A 17178-nucleotide genomic window follows, 5' to 3' on the forward strand; every position below is an offset into this window, starting at 1 on the left:
AACATCAAGGTAGGCATGTTACATCATCTAGCACATTAGTCTAAGCATTATACATCTCTATGTATCTCATTAAGCATTTAAAAGCAGTTAAAACAGTCAAACACAGCTTTAAAACACTTCTGTTAGCTATAAACAGTTCAAAATAATTTCATAAAATATCATATAATATACCATTAGAAGCGTCTCGAAAAGACGAATCCAACGACACCAAAAACGCCCTATTCTGACTTCCCACGCGCCCTCACGCGCCGAAATAAGGTTCCCCACGCGCCCCACGCGCACAACGCGCGTCACGCGCCTAACCCCCTATGCTGACGTCAGCATGACGTCGTCAGCGTGTGTCTTCCACGAGCCGCACGTGGCACGCTAGCGCGTGAGCCCCACGCGCGCGTGGTCGACGCGCGGTCCTTCGTTCTGTTTTCAGCAGTCGCCGTTTTCCTCTTTTTTTTTTCTTTTTCGGTCACCGTGCCGCCGTACTGTACCCTGTACCTTTGCTTTTCTTTGTCCGTGCCATCAACAGACAGCATTCAACAGCATACAATACAAACATATATATATATACTATATATACATATATTTATACTTATTAAATTACGAATTTAATTGTAAGAACTTCAAAAATTCATAATAAAAAATCTATACATCATAAAATTATGAAAAAAATACCCAGACGATCTACAACACTTGTAGAACCCAGATCAATAATCAAAATTATTATGAGAAACGATTTCTCATCAGACAAAATTAATCCATGATATATCTTGTAAAAATCATAATTAATTCATACAAGCACATAAAATTCTGAAATTTTTACCACAGATCTATATGCATACAACCTAAGCTCTAATACCATTGTTGTATTTTTAATCGCAGCGAAGGCTTGGTAAAAGACTTTTACACATATAAAATCCAAATAAAAGCATATAAATCATGGTAAAAATATATGGATCGATTACCAACCTTTAATAGCGATCCAAAAGTAACGATCGGAGATCCTTAGCAGCTACTCCTCAAACGTGAAGCACTTCACCGGTATCCACCAAGAAAACGACGTTAAGGAGGAGGAGGTAGAGAGAATTAGGTTTTCTAAAAACTTTTGGGTTTTTGGGTTAGAATTAAAATAGGGTTTATAATAGTATATTTATAGGCAAAATTTTCAGCTGAAATTTTCCCATAAATATTATTATTATTATCCCATTTATTATTCTCATTAATAATTAAAACACCTTTTAATTATTAATCCTTTTTATAAACACTTTAGAAATAATTCTCTCTCTTGATTTAATTTCCAAAAATTAAATCCTTAATTAATAATATTAAGAACTTTTCTTAATTAATTTATAATCAATTAAATCTCATTTAATCAATTATTAAATTTGCCGATTAATTATTTATTTCACAAATAAATAATTATTAGTCATTATTAATTAATTCCTCCACCATTAAATCATTATCTTTTTATGGTGTGACCCTGTAGGTTTAATATTAAGCCGGTAGTAGAAATAAATAATAATAAAACTATTTTATCATTATTTATATAAATTCTCTAATTTATTAAATATGATTAATTAATTAATCACATTTATTCTACATCGTGAGGGATACTTCTCAGCATATCGCGACTATCCGGATAATATGAATTCACTGCTTAGAATACCAAGAACCTATTCAGTGAATAGTTACCGTACAATAAACTCCTTCTACCCTACAATGTCCCGATTAAATACAAGGCATGAATCTCGTGTCAAGCCTATCTAATCTAATCACTTGCTTACCATTTACTATGCTTAGTTCTATGTAAATTAGAAACTCCTTTCTAATTTCATTCACTCTGGCCAGAGATTCCTGAACTAGCATAAGTGGATCAGCCTTGAACATTCGCTTCCTTCACTGGAAGGGGTAGCTCCTTTATTGATCATACACTATCTTCGTGTACAAATTCCTATACCCAGTAGAGCCCTAATAATTGTCCCTGGAGACTAAGAACTAAACCAAAGCATAGTTCAGTGTACACAAGATGACTATGATGACCTCAAGTCTAAGGATACTTGTACAACTATCACTATGTGAACAACTGCTGACACGTGAGTGAACTCCATCAGTTGTTCAGCTGTGCGAGTCATGTTCAGTGAACTAATTCTATAATAAGCACCTACATACTAGCTATAGTGTCACCACATAAATGTCTATGAGAACAGACATCCTTCATAATGAAGCAAGCATAGTATGTACCGATCTTTGCGGATTATTAATTACCAGTTAGTAATCCTATGATCATGAACTATTTAAGTTTAGAGTTATCATCTTTTAGGTCTCACTATTATGATCTCATCATAATCCATAAAAAGCTTTACTCTAAACTATGGTATATCTTATTTAAACACTTAAATAGATAGGGCCCGTAATAAAAACAAAACAAGTGTTTTATTAATATCAATGAAATCAAAACAGATTACATAAAAGTTATTCCTAAATCCTCATACATGATTGGACTTAGGACATATTCCTTTCAGATTTATCATCTATGAAAGTAATGAAGTATGAAAATCCATCCATGGCTTGCGTAGACATTGGTCCACATACATCTGTTTGTACCAATCCTTGAAAATCTGCAACCCTCTCTCCATGTCCACTAAATGGAGATTTGGTCATTTTACCTAATAGACAAGACTCGCATGTAGGATATGATTCAAAATCAAAAGGGTCAAGTAACCCTTCCTTATGCAATCTCCGCAGTCTATTTTCACTAATATGACCTAGCCTATAGTGCCATAAATAGGTCAGATTTTCATCATCTCATTTTTTTTATTAGCTTGTTCAATCTGAAGTAAATCATGCTCTACGTCACATACATACAGACCATTATTTGAAATACCACGTCCATAAAGAACATTATCTCTAAGAATAGAACATTTATTATTCTTAATAATAAATGAAAAATCATCCAAATTCAACATAGGAATAGAAACAATATTCCTCACAATAGAGGGAACGTAATAACAATTATTCAAAATAATAGTCTTGCCCGTAGGCATATGTAAACTAAATGATCCTACAGATTTGGCCGCAACCCTTGCTCCTTTTCCCATACATAGAATCACCTCATCTTTTTCAAGAGTCCTACTTCCCTTTAGTCCTTGCAACGAATTGCAAATATGAGAACCACAGGCGGTATCCAATACCCAAGTAGAAATTTGACCTAGTTACATATTAACTTTGATCATGAACATGCCTGAATCAGAAGCGGTGGTCTCACTACCCTTCTTCTTCTTCAATTCTGCAAGGTAAACCTTGCAGTTCCTCTTCCAGTGCCCCACCTTGTTACAGTGAAAGCAAACAGCTAAATTAAGACAAGTCAACTTGTGAGCATCTAGTATGCTCCGGAGTGATAGTGCAGAAGACATGACCAATATAGTAAATCTGTAAATGATAAACACATAACAACACTTAGCAAATATTCAATTTCATTTCAAAATACTATATGAATCGGGTCTTTATTCATAAGTGGCTCCCACTAGTTTATCTAATTTATACAACCCCTAAGTGAAAATTAAGCATTCATAATGCTAGTGGGAATAGGGATCCTACATTCCATCACACAACCTCGGCTGTAGCACGAAACGTCATCTGATGTTCAATAGGCAGACAACTCTTGTCAATTACATCTTATGTTATTCCCTAATATAACTTTAGCCTCTTGAATAATTGAATCACGGCTGTAGCACGACAAACTCAATATTCTAAGTCAAGTCTAACCCAATATTTTGTACAATTGAATCAGTCTCCAATGGCCCACGGCTGTAGCACGTAACGACCTTTAGATTCTAATTCAATGTACACATCTCTATGTAATAGAAAAGTATTTCTTATTTCGAAATCAAAGCCCTCGGCTGTAGCATGAAACGACAATGATTTAAAAATAAGAACCACTTTCTATCATGTTGGAAGGCTATGACCGACACAAGCCCGTTGTGTCATTGGCCAATTACTACTTGATATTATTTAATTTTAGAGGGATTATATTACGTTACAATCATAATCATATTATAAAGAGATTCTTCCTTTTAAATTAAATATTTTAAATCAATAATCGATAATCAGATGATTCCCAGATCGGGTGGAGCATTGTCAAGAGGCGTCACTTAATAACCCTTTCTTACAGATAGAAATCTGTTGTTGACATAATCATCCTTTCTCTCAATATTGAAAATTCATATTCAATTACGTGTTTCATAAACACAAGAATCTCATGATCGTATTCATAATATATATATTAAGGTCATGAAACAATTTCACTATACTAGATTGTCTAACAAACGCCTTATGTTAATTAAGTTCACCTAAATCTATCATCCAATGGTAAACATAGGCATATATCACATATATTAGTATGAATAAACGTAAAGGTAGGCATGTTAAATCATGTAGCATATTAGTCTAAGCAATATACATCTCTATGTATCACATGAGGCATTTAAAAGTAATTAAAACAGTTAAAAACATGCTTTAAAATACTTCTGTTAGCTATAAACAGTCCGAAAAAATTTCAGAAAATACAATATAATATACCATTAGATGCATCTCGAAACGACGAATCCAACGGCACCAAGTACGCCCCATTCTGACCAACCACGCGCCCCGAGAAGGTAAGCCACGCGCCGCCACGCGCACACGCGCTGTCAGGCGCGTGTCTGACTGTCTTCCACGCGCCCCACGCGCACACGCGCCTCACGCGCTCCAAACCCTAAGATGACGTCAGCATGACGTCATCTGATGACGTCAGCACAGTTCTGACCGTTGACCCGCGCGTGTCTGATACGTGCCGCGCGTGACACACGAGCGCGTGAGCCCCACGCGCGCATGCCAGACGCGCGGTCCTCCCCCCTGTTCTGACAGTCGCCGCCGCCGCCTTTACACTTTATCGGAAGCCGTGCCTCCATCACCATCTGTGCTCTTCTTTAATAACCAGCAGAATACATAATATAGATATACAACAAATTATATATATACATATATTTTATTATGAATTTTAATTAAAACAACTTTAAAAATTCATAATAATTAATCCATTCATCATAAAATTATGAAAAAATACCCAGACGATTTACAACACTTGTAGAACCCAGATCTACAGTCAAAATAATTATGAGAAATAATTTCTAATCAGTCATAATTAATCCATGATATAACTTGTAAAAATCATAATTAATTCATACGAGCACATAAAATTCTGAAATTTTTATCACAGATCTATATACATACAACCTATGCTCTGATACCATTGTAGGATTTTATCTATCACAGAAGCATGGCAAAACATTTTTCTTGATATAAAATCCATATAATACGCATATAGATCATGATTTAAATCGAGGGATCGTTTCCAACCTTTAAAAGCGATCCAAGAACCACGAGCGGAGATCCTTAGCAGCTGCTCTCAAGTGTGAAGCACTCCACCGGTATCCACCAAGAAATCGATGTAATGGAGGAGGAGGAGGTGGAGAGAATTAGGGTTTTGAAATTTTTAGGTTGAGGCAAAATAAGGGTTTATAATAGTATATTTATAGGCAAAATTTTCAGCTGAAAATTTTCCCATAAAATATTATTATTATCAACCCTTTATTCTTATTAACCTATTAACTAATAATTAAAACACCTTTTAATTATTAATCCTTTTTCTAAACACTTTAGAAATAATTATCTCACTTGATTTAATTTTCAAAATTAAATTCTTAATTAATAATATTAAGAACTTTTCTTAATTAATTTATAATTAATTAAATCTCATTTAATCAATTATTAAATTTGCTAATTAATTATTTATTTCACAAATAAATAATTACCAGCCATTATTAATTAATTCCTCCACCATTAAATCATTCTCTTTTATGGTGTGACCCTGTAGGTTCAATATTAAGCCGGTAGTAGAAATAAATAATAATAAAACTATTTTATCATTATTTATATAAATTCTCTAATTCATTAAATATGATTAATTAATTAATCATATTTATTCTACATCGTGAGGTATACTTCTCAGCATATCGCGACTATCCGGATAATACGAATTCACTTCTTAGAATACCAAGAACTCATTCTGTGAGTAGTTACCGTACAATCAATTTCTTTCACCCTGCAATGTCACGATTAAATATAAGGCATGGAACTTGTGTCAAGCCTATCTTATTTAATCATTTGCTTTCACATTCACTATCCTTAGTTCTATTTAATGTAAATTAGAAACTCCTTTCTAATTTCATTCACTCTGGCCAGAGATTCCTGAACTAGCATAAGTGGATCAGCATTGAACATTCTCTTCCTTCACTAGAAGAGGTAGATCCTTTATTGATCATACACTATCTTCGTGTACAAATTACTATACTTAGTAGAGCCCTTATAATTGTCCCTGGAGACTAAGAACTAAACCAAAGCATAGTTCAGTGTACACAAGATGACTATGATGACCTCAAGTCTAAGGATACTTGTACAACTATCACTATGTGAACAACTACTGACACGTGAGTGAACTCCATCAGTTGTTCAGCTGTGTGAGTCATGTTCAGTGAACTTATTCTATAATAAGCACCTACATACTAGCTTTAGTGTCACCACACAAATGTCTATGAGAACAGACAACCTTCATAATGAAGCAAACATAGTATGTACCGATCTTTGCGGATTATTAATTACCAGTTAGTAATCCTACGACCGGGAACTATTTAAGTTTAAAGTTATCATCTTTTAGGTCTCATTATTATGATCACATCACAATCCATTAAAAAAGTTTTACTCTAAACTGTGGTGTATCTTATTTAAACACTTAAAATAGATAGAGCCCGCAATAAAAAACAAAACAAGTCTTTTATTAATATCAATAAAATCAAAAAAGATTACATAAAAGTTATTCCTAAATCCTCATACATGATTGGACTTAGGACACATCTCTTTCAATCTCCCACTTGTACTAAAGCCAATCACTTTGGTATCTAATACCCATCTTGTCTTTATGACGATCAAAGTGACTTTGAGAAAGTGGCTTTGTTAAAGGGTCTGCTATGTTGTTATGTGTGTCAACTCTCTCGACGTTGACATCTCCTCTTTCAACAATCTCCCTAATCAGATGAAAGTGCCGCATGACATGTTTGGAATTTTTATGAGACCTAGGTTCCTTGGCTTGTGCTATTGCTGCGTTGTTATCACAATACAACACATTAGGCTCTTCAACGCTAGGAACAACTCCCAACTCAGAAACAAATTTCCTCATCCAAATGACTTCTTTTGCAGCCTCACTTGCAGCTATATATTCTGCTTCCGCAGTGGAGTCAGCCGTTGTAGACTGTTTGGAACTCTTCCAACTAATCACACCACCATTCAGAGTAAACATGTACCCTGACATGGATTTGCTATCACTTTCTGATTGAAAACTAGAGTCAGTATAACCCTATATTTTCAACTCAGATTCACCACCAAAAACAAGAAAAATGTCCTTAGTCCTTCGCAAGTACTTAAGGATGTTCTTCACTGCTTTCCAGTGGTCTTCACCTGGATTGGACTGATATCTGCTCGTCACACTAATTGAATAAGCAACATCAGGCCTAGTACACATCGCGTACATGATAGATCCTATTGCTGAAGCATAAGGAATCTTACTCATACTGATATCTTCGCCTCTTGGATCGCTACTAGCTCCGTTTTATGAAATCGAGACATCTTTCTCCCGTAGATGTCAAAGCCCCTCCTTCTAGAGCCAAATATTGTTGGGAGAAATTCGTAACAACACTAATTCGAAGGTTACTAGAATCACGGAACAAATTATGTTAATTTGAGGCTATTTTCATGAAGAACGTGAAGAACACATGATGAAAATTGATGGGTGTTATAGCTGATCTTGTTCGATGATTCTTAGAATGCCAGAGGAATAGTGTTTATCCTCTCTTATTTCAAACTGTTGATCATCCGTAAAGAAGAGGCCTATGCACCCTTTTATAGGGGTTCAAGCTACACGTAGTTCTTGGAGGAAAAGTTACCTAGACGGGTTAGGGTTTGGCCCGGTCCATCAAAGCCCAGGTTCGTTGACCGTTTGATAATTCGTAATAAGCCCATATTCTTCCATGGCCCAAGCCCAATTAGGCTGTAATATGTTATCATGGCATTAGGCGAAGATATCTCGTTAGTGAGGCACGAGAACACCTAGAGCCCTCACATGCGACCCCTTAGAGTCTGGTCATGTGAACCCAGAAATATGTAAGTAGTGTTGACCTCGATGAGGTCCTTCCAAGCGTAATATAGTCCCACTAGATTTCCATGATGTGTCCCAATAGGGTCATGTAGCCATAAAGTGTTGTAATAATATTCCTTGTGCAGTTGACATGTGATCGTGGACTCTCAGTTGTCTCTTCAAGTCTCTTAAAAATATGAGGTGAGGACTCCCCACTTGTTAATATGGGGACATGATACCCCTCAAAGTGATATGATGGTAGGTCATCCCTTGTAGTAATATGGAGTCATGCATGATATGAGGAGAGGACTTCATTCTTAGTGATATGAGGAGAGGACTCATTTCTTAGTGATATGAGGAGATGACTCCCATCTTAGTAGTATGATGAGAGGACCCCCATCTTAGTAGTATGAGGAGATGACTCCCTCTTAGTGGTATGAGGAGATGACTCCCCTCTTAGTAGTATGAGGAGAGGATCCCCATCTTAGTGGTCTGAGAAGAGGAATCCCCTCTTAGTAGTATGAGGAGGAGTCCCCTCTTAGTAGTGTGAGGAGGACTCCCATCTTAGTAGTATGAGGAGAGGACTCCCCTCTTGTTGAGAGATGGACTTGATCCCTGTCTTGTTGAGAGGTGGACATGACTCTCTTCCCGATTGAGAGGTGGACAGGACTCCAGTCTTGTTGAGAGGTGCACATGCCCCCTTACTGCTGGAGAGGCGAATAAGACTCACCTCCTAGTAATAGGAGGGCAAGACTCACTTTCTTATAAGAGGAGGGCAGGACTCACCTCCTAGTAAGAGGTGGACATGCCTCCTTCCTGTTGGAGAGACAGACATGACTCACCTCCTAGTAAGAGATGGGCAGGCGTCACCTCCTAGTTAGAGGTGGACATGACTATCATCCTTTATATATTCCCACGTGTCATCATGCGAAGTCGTGATCAACATGCGGTACATGGTCCCGATCCATATATAAATTAGGAGAGCTCTTCCATATTCTTGAGCTTGTTTATTAAACTCAATATTGTTAATAATTCTTGTAATGGGCCTGTTTAGAGCCCATGTCCATATTTGGGCATAACAATGAAAGTTCATAAAATTCTGGTAAGTTGTTAAAACTTATAGTGGTATTCTTTATTTCTTATTATTTTTAACCAAATTAAAAACATATAATTTATCATCTTTGTCCCCTTTTAGTTGTAACATTTTCTTAGTGAACAAATTTTCCAAGTTTTTACCAAAGATTAAACATCACTCTAATATTCTTTTTAAAAATTTAAAATTCTATATTAAAATAGATTAAATGTACTTTTTAGTGATATTTTTTTTATTTTGTTCAATTAAAAGATATAAATAAATTACAATCATATTTGAATCAATTTGACTGCATAAAAGTCAAATATAATAAGTGGAAAGAGACGAAATAAGTAACATTCAATCAAAACATAATATTCATGATATTTCAGTTAGTACCGACTAATGATTCAAAATTACATAGATAGTCTGCGTCAAACCACTCAAAAGCGTGGATAAAATGTTAGTATAGTAGTCAAACTCGTGTATGGATGATAATCAATCAAAACGAATTTAGCAAAAACCAAATTCGAATCATTAAATTAAAACTCGAATTTATCGGGTTTTGTTCGAGTCCGGGTTTGAAAATCTTTACCAAAGGATTTCCAAAAACTCTTGTGATTCAAGGAAAGACGCATTGATCTAATGATATTGAAATTGTTGGGGTTGAATTATAGGTTCATAAGAGATGATGAATTAGACTTTTAAGGAATAAATTGTCGATAAGTCAATACAACCATATTAAGCTATAGTATACTTGCTTCGAACCCTACTATTGATAATATGTTTAACACTAATGTCATATTTTAATGCAATAATTTGTACAAAGTATAATCTATTTTGATACTAATATTAGTAATATATTATATTAAAGGGTTAAATGCACTTTGTACCATATTGCTTTGTTTTAAAAATAATTTTGTACAAGAATTTTGGGAAATTCAGTTTGCACCCCTACACTTCAACTTTGAGATTAATTATGTACCTCTTTTCAGAATTTTTTTGAATTGGGCAGGGGTAAAACTGGAAATTAAGCAATATAATTAATTAAAATAAAATTTATCTTGTTTAAATAATATTAAAAATTGTATATTTTTTAATATCAACTATAAAATAATAACTTTTTAATTTTCAAATAGCACTATTAATTTTACATTTGATTTTTATATTTATAATATCAATTTCAAAATTTTATTACTCTGACTAATTAAATTTAATTATATAATCAAAACTAATTGTTAAAATTATTTTTGTAGAATTACAAAATATTAGCATTAATAATATAAAATGAAAATCAAAACTCAAATGACTAGTATCATTTAAAAATTACAAAAACTTAAATTTTTGTATCAAAATTCAATTTTTAACATTATTTAAAAGATATAAAATTTAATTTACTTAATATTTTTGCTAAATTTTCGATTTTACCCTTGTTTAATTTAGTGTAATTATGAAAATGGGTACATGACTATTGCTAAAATATAAGTTAAGGGGTGCACTTTGATTTTCCCAAATTTCTGATACACATTTGTTTTTCATCAAAGTTGAGGGATGTAAAGTGCAATTAACTCTATATTATATATTCTAATGAACTACTTACACATGTATATGTAAAATATTATTTATATATTAATACGGGTTTCGGATCGGGTCATGTTCGGGTTCAGATCGGAAGAAAATGAGTTTTGGGTTTTCGGGTCGGATTCGAAACATTATGCCTTAAACTCAAACTGGACCCGAAAATAGTTCGAGTTTAAAAATCAAATCAGAGATCCAAAATATTCTAGTTCATTAAAATTCGACTGAATCGATACAAATCGGATATCAATCGGTTCGATACAAATTAACATCCCTAAGCTCGTAATTTTCTTTTGTGAGGTCACGAGTTTGATTATGACGCGGCTAGAGCTTGGAAGCTGGATTGGACCGTAAAAATTGATAAAGTGAACCGGGCTTATATTTGGGCCTGAACTGGATCGGTACTTTTAACATACAGTACAATAACATAAAAATACATTTCGAAGTCTTTAACTCATGTCTGTTCTACAACTGAACCAGTTCGAACTGAATACATCTTCCGCAGGTTAGTACTTGTTCCTTAATCCTTACCATCATTTTTACATACATTATACATCATTATACAATCTACGTGTTCGTATTTGTATATGTGTCTTTAACTTCTCTTTCTCTCTTGTTAATGTTTCAATTACATGCTTCCAAGGTTAATTCAATCGAAACCCTATCTTTAATGTTTTTCTTAATTATTGTTTATGTCCCACAGAAGCAATTGCAAAATTTAAAATGAAAGCATTTTTTACAACTGTCGTGATTTTTGTTATAGCTTTGTAGTTTATTCATGAATTGTTTCTTTAACTTGGCTGATTTTTATTCAGTGATCTGGTGAGCTATCATGTTTTTGGCAAGAATATTTGGGAGGACACTTTGCACTGCTGCTAAATCCGAAAGTTCAGCTGCGGCAGCTGCTGCTGCTTCTACGGCTAGGATGGGGCATAACCCGCTTGAGGAGTTTTTTGAGACTGATAGAAGCCCGGACGAGGACAAGCCTGTTGTCTATGGTAGATTTTGTTCACTCTCTTTCTTTGGCTCCTTAGTAGTATTGTAGTTGGATTTTATTGTTATCTATTAGTAAGTCGTTAATATCATATTGTTGCAAGTTAATAGAGAGATCAGACGATGTTAACACAGAAAATCCAATTGCATCTTGAATAAATGATATTTGTAAACGTAATTTGATATGTCCAACATTGTATGAATCTCTGTTTGCGTATTTTAACTACCCGTATTTTTGAATAGCCAAGTCCTTTTACACCTTAATTTCTTTGTTGTATATGATTGAGTCATTGAGTTGGTTAGAATTTTGATTCAGGTCGGAGTTGGAAGGCTTCCGAACTACGTTTAAAGTCTTGGGATGATCTTCACAAACTATGGTATGTTTTGCTGAAGGAGAAAAACATGTTGATGACTCAGCGTCAGATGCTTAATTCACAGAATTTACGGTTTCCCAATCCAGAACGTATTCCCAAGGTACTATGATGCTTTAAATAAATTATTATTTAGTAACGAACTATGCTAGAAGTATCCTGTAAATTGCGAGTTGTAGGACATAACTGTCTAGCTTCACGGCTTCAACCCACTGCATGAGGAAGTGAATTGAAGTAGCTGTTGTTTGGCTTTTTGATAGAGATGAATGTATTGTTTTGACTACTAAAGGAAGCTAAATGAGTTTCATCAATGCAAAATTGAATCTTCTTTTCTAGCTATTCTGTTTGACAGGTAGAGTTTTTGATGAATTATTTAGCCTTATTAAGGTCAATATTCATGATTCGGTTAGCTTGTATCAGTTTCATTCAGTCTATAATAGCTGTAAAACATAAACTTTATGATTAAATCATCCAGTTTAACCCTCATTCAATCCTGCCTAGATGTTACTAAACCCCCCTCTATATGTTGCTTATGAAATCAAGTTCATTGTTCATTCTGTGTGTGTAGTTATCATATATTTCGTAAATGAATCATGTGCTGACTTGTAATCACAGATCGTGCTTTGTTCTGGGTTACATGGTTCATTTACATAGGGGGCACCGGGGCAGGCATGATGTAGGGAAACTTTACCCAACTCAACCCATTTCTTGTTTGGAAGTCACCACTGTAATCATTTACTGCAACTTCCATTACTAGTTTACCACGTGTATCTGCAACGTTGCTTGAAGTGGCTGATTATGACTTTAAGAGTACCATTGAAAAAAAACAAAAAAAAATTACTTGTGTTTCATTGTTTTTATACTTGTCTCACTCTCAGCTTGTTCTCTTGTTGAATGCTTGTTTCTAATCTAATTATTTTTGCTTTCGGAATATCAAGACATTGAGAGTTTTACACCGTTCTCTCACAAAATGGGACAACTTACATATATCAAAACCCCCCTCATGTAGTCATTTACTCTATGTTTCCCCTTGAAAGAAATTGTCCTTGAAAGATTACAGCATGTCATTAAATTTTGATCTTGTTCTATCGCAGGTAAGGAAGTCCATGTGTCGGATCAAGCATGTACTAACTGAGAGAGCGATTGAAGATCCAGATCCGAGGAGATCTTCTGAAATGAAAAGGCTAATAAATGCTCTGTGATCAGCTCTATGTAGTCACTCTGCTGTTTTTGTTGTCAGTGTTGCTAGTTGCTACCATTATCTTCATGCGGAAGAAGCAGTTTTTTTGGAACCTTCAAGAATCATTTGTACCGTTATTACTGGACAACTTACAGCTTGTGAATCAAAGATTTAAGTTTGGCCGGGAGATTTGGTATAACAATTTTCTATTTCTACAACAACAGATGAATGACAGATAAAAATGATGAAATTCAAATTCATATTAGAGCTAATAGTTGTATAATCAATTTTCTTATCATCTGACTAAAATCATAATCTTGTACCTTTGTGTAAACATACTCAACAAGATTTATCAATTGTCATAATAATTCTTGATATTTGTCAAGTATTTTTTTTAAGGGAACATTTGTCAAGCATTTTTTTTTAGGGAACATTTGTCAAGCATTGTTAAAAACTATTTGCAAAATACACTTTTGTTAAAAACTATTTGCAAAATACACTTAAACGAGCTATCATATACAATTAATATTAAATATAGTAATATTAAAATTTCTAGGTAAAATTTTTCTTTAAGAAAACATATTGATTTAGTCCTATAATTTGGTCACTTTCCAATTTACATTAAGGATTTTTTCAAAAATACCTATATTGCAGAAAATATTTTCAAAAATACTAATATGTAACTTTATATATAACATTTGGAACCTTATATATAACTTCGAGCAATCAATCTCATATGCAATTTTAACGGTATTTTTGAAAAGAGTAGTGCTAAAGGTAAAAAATAACTCCCAAAATTCCTAAAAAACTTTTCCTCCCACTTTAAATCAAATTACTTTTCTCACTTTCTACTTTTAACATAAAAGTAAAAAAATATTACATTAAAAAAAAAATTATATCTAAATATTCTATATTATTTCCCCCACTTATTTATCTATACTCATTCTCTCACCATTCTCTCACCACCCACTCTTAGGCCCCATTTGTTAATGAACGACTCTTTTTATTTCATTAAAATCATTTGCCAATTCTTTTTCCCTGCTGGACGACACCAAAATCTTCTAAATTTTTCATCTGAATCGTTCACGTACTCTTGCCACTTTCATCTATTAAAAACTACTTTATTTTTTGAAATTTGTTGCAATACTAGTACGATTTTTGATTTTTGATCATACACATATACCTCATTAAATTATGAATAAATGTGCCATGAAAGAGTGTTTTGATTTAGTATGAAATTAATTTATACATATTTTTAATAAAATAAATGTGTGGAAATTACATAAAATTAAAAATTTACCTCAACTAAATTAAAATCATAAAATTAGTTAATGAATTATTTACCCTATATATATTCCGGTGCCGATTCCAAATACCACAAGATGTTGAGCGAATCCTTAATTACTATGTCCGATGTTAATTGTAATCAATATAAAAAATTACCGCTAAATCTTGGATGTGGTAACGAGTGTGAGTTTTTGGTCAGGACATTAAGATTTAAGGAGTAAGATGGTTCTTACGACATTGATAAGTGCCATATAAAGAAATTTATGGGTCAATGTATTGTCCCGCTTACTTTTACATACTTTTATGTATCATTGTATTTCACTTTGTACATAAAACACATATATATGTGCACACACAAATCAGATGTCTTTTGAGAAAACAACATTTCAGTCTTTGGAACGAGGATAAAGCTGTTTTTAGTTATAACTTCCCCGGACACTGCCCCAGGCGGTATATACCGGATACAGTTGATTGAATTATTGGATATTTAAATACTTAATATAATCAAAATTAAAGTTTTTTTTAAAAAAACATAAATATTATCATTCAGATATCATGAATTTTTTATTTAGCAAATGACATGGTGCATTATTATTCAGAATATAATTCATTCAGATATTTTACATGTTTAAAAATATGAGTTCAGATTTAACAAATGAGCCCTTATTCTTCTCTTTTCTCTCCCTTCTCTCTGCCGCCATCAAAACCCTAATTTTTCTTCTTCATAAATATGAGTGTTCATTACAGGTTTTCTGATTCCGATGATGAATCTACAAATATGTACGAGTGCTCCGATCCCAATCACTGTGATAAAGGTGATTTATGTGATGGGGAACACAGTTACAGTCGAGAAGATATTCGATTGAGATGTGGTCCAAATAGTTTTGAGGAATCGGTGACCAAATCAGATGAGACGGTGGCGAAATCAGATGAAAATCCTAAATCGGCGTTGCATGCAAGTGAGATTGAAGTCCCCTTGGATCAAAACGATGCTCCTCCATCCCCTCTTTATTCAGATCTAGTGGTTGCTCCAGATCCGTCGAGCGGCGAATTGGATGTTGAGGCCGATTCAGAAGATGCATGTTCTCGGTCCTAATCGTTTATTCGATTGTTGTTATAAGGAATCATTTTACTTCGACTGATGTTATTTATTTGATTTATTCTGTTAAATCGATTGTTGTTTTAGTTTATTCGATTGTTGTTTTATGCCCTGTGATTATTTGAATGTATTCGATTGTAAGGAATTGGGGATGTGGTTTAGTGTTATTTATTTGATTTATTCGGTTAAATCGATTGTAATGAATCCCTGTTTATTTGATTGTTTATGTCCTTATCGGCTTCGTTTGTTGATTTAGTGTACTTTTATTCAATTGTTGTATATTCGATTATTGTTTTAGTTTATTCTTGGCATATGTGTGTCCTTGCGTTGTCTTACTGTATGTATATAGTTTTATGACCTTCACTTGCTGGCCATTTCTGCATGATTGCTGGTATAATATCATTGATTAACATGTTCCTTGTTTCCTTTTTCCCCACTGATTCAACTATCTTGGTGATAACTGTCCCCTTGGCTCTGTATTTGGATGCCCTCTTGGCTGGTTCTTGGTAAGTGAATGGGAAGATGCCTATTTTTCCATCAAAGGTACACTCATTTTCTGCATTATATCTTGGTCTTGCTACAGCTGCTGTGAACATAACTTTATGTATGAATTTGCTTGACTTGGTTGCCCTGTATTTGCCTTTTTCATTTCTTTCCAGGTAAACCCTCTGTGATTTTTTGCTTAGATAAAACCATTTCTCATCAATGTGTATGAAGTTGAACATGAGATAATATTGTCTCTTTATTGTTGGTGTGTCTCCCATTAGCAAATTTAGAACCCATTCAACCATTTGAAATAGATTTGCCTCTTTCAAAGCAGGATGTAAAGGGTTTGTATGAGGTTTAATGAGTCCCCTCTTTATCATTCTGTTTGCTGTAGTTGAAGAAACTTTCAGTTGTACTGCCAAGTCTCTTATGCATGCTCTGTCCCCCATGTTTATCTCAGTTATTGCATTAGGTAGCACCTGTATTCTTTTTCTCCCTGAGTTATGACCCATTGTTGACATGTTGTATGGCTCACTTGCTGTCTTTTGCCTCTTTGCAGTACTCCATATTGTGCTGATTGTTCTCCTTGATACATTGAACAAATTTGCCACTTCTTAAACTGCACCATGCTTCAGTTTCCCCTCTGCCTGATTGTTCAGAAGCCACATTACTACTTGCATCCTTGAATCACAGCTGAGCTTTGCCCACCTTCTGTGATGATGATTTCCAGTTCTTTTGTGTCTTCTTCTGCTGATTCATTCAAATCAAAAGGAAAAGTATAACTCATTTCTGAACAGAGGGGGTAAAGCAATGATGCCATCTGATGTTTCTTTTTCAATTTATACTTGTAAATTTTGATCGTAATTTGTATGTATGTAATGATGCAATCTGATT

At 34.1% G+C, this 17178-nt stretch overlaps 2 protein-coding genes across 3 annotated transcripts; one reads left to right on the top strand and one right to left on the bottom strand.

Annotated features, from left to right (window-relative positions):
- The first annotated feature begins 11273 nt into the window (after positions 1 to 11273).
- Positions 11274 to 13772, top strand: LOC141716642 (uncharacterized). 2 transcript variants are annotated; one of them, XM_074518833.1, is made up of 4 exons: positions 11274 to 11373; positions 11684 to 11866; positions 12178 to 12335; positions 13327 to 13771. In XM_074518833.1, exons 2-4 carry the CDS (start codon positions 11701 to 11703, stop codon positions 13432 to 13434), a joined length of 432 nt encoding a protein of 143 aa, XP_074374934.1. In that variant the 5' UTR covers positions 11274 to 11373; positions 11684 to 11700; the 3' UTR covers positions 13435 to 13771. The 2 variants fall into 2 exon arrangements, with proteins under 2 accessions (XP_074374934.1, XP_074374935.1); XM_074518834.1 differs by lacking the exon at positions 11274 to 11373 and adding an exon at positions 11403 to 11511 and having other exon boundaries at positions 13327 to 13772.
- A 2358-nt stretch (positions 13773 to 16130) lies between these two features.
- On the bottom strand, positions 16131 to 16796 carry LOC141718285 (uncharacterized). The gene has a single exon (XM_074520670.1). The coding sequence runs from the start codon at positions 16794 to 16796 to the stop codon at positions 16131 to 16133; it is 666 nt and encodes a 221-aa protein (XP_074376771.1).
- Between the last annotated feature and the right edge of the window lie 382 nt (positions 16797 to 17178).

Source organism: Apium graveolens, chromosome 4, assembly GCF_009905375.1.
Source record: "Apium graveolens cultivar Ventura chromosome 4, ASM990537v1, whole genome shotgun sequence".
Classification (NCBI taxonomy): Eukaryota; Viridiplantae; Streptophyta; class Magnoliopsida; order Apiales; family Apiaceae; genus Apium; species Apium graveolens.

What these genes read in the sequence shown, in the direction of transcription:
- LOC141716642 (XM_074518833.1), top strand. Translation starts at nt 11,701, where the DNA reads ATGTTTTTGGCAAGAATATTTGGGAGGACACTTTGCACTGCTGCTAAA. An exon ending in GGACAAGCCTGTTGTCTATG is followed by an intron (nt 11,867 to 12,177) that starts GTAGATTTTGTT and finishes ATTTTGATTCAG; the next exon opens with GTCGGAGTTGGAAGGCTTCC. An exon ending in ATCCAGAACGTATTCCCAAG is followed by an intron (nt 12,336 to 13,326) that starts GTACTATGATGC and finishes GTTCTATCGCAG; the next exon opens with GTAAGGAAGTCCATGTGTCG.
- LOC141718285 (XM_074520670.1), bottom strand. Translation starts at nt 16,796, where the DNA reads ATGGGTCATAACTCAGGGAGAAAAAGAATACAGGTGCTACCTAATGCA.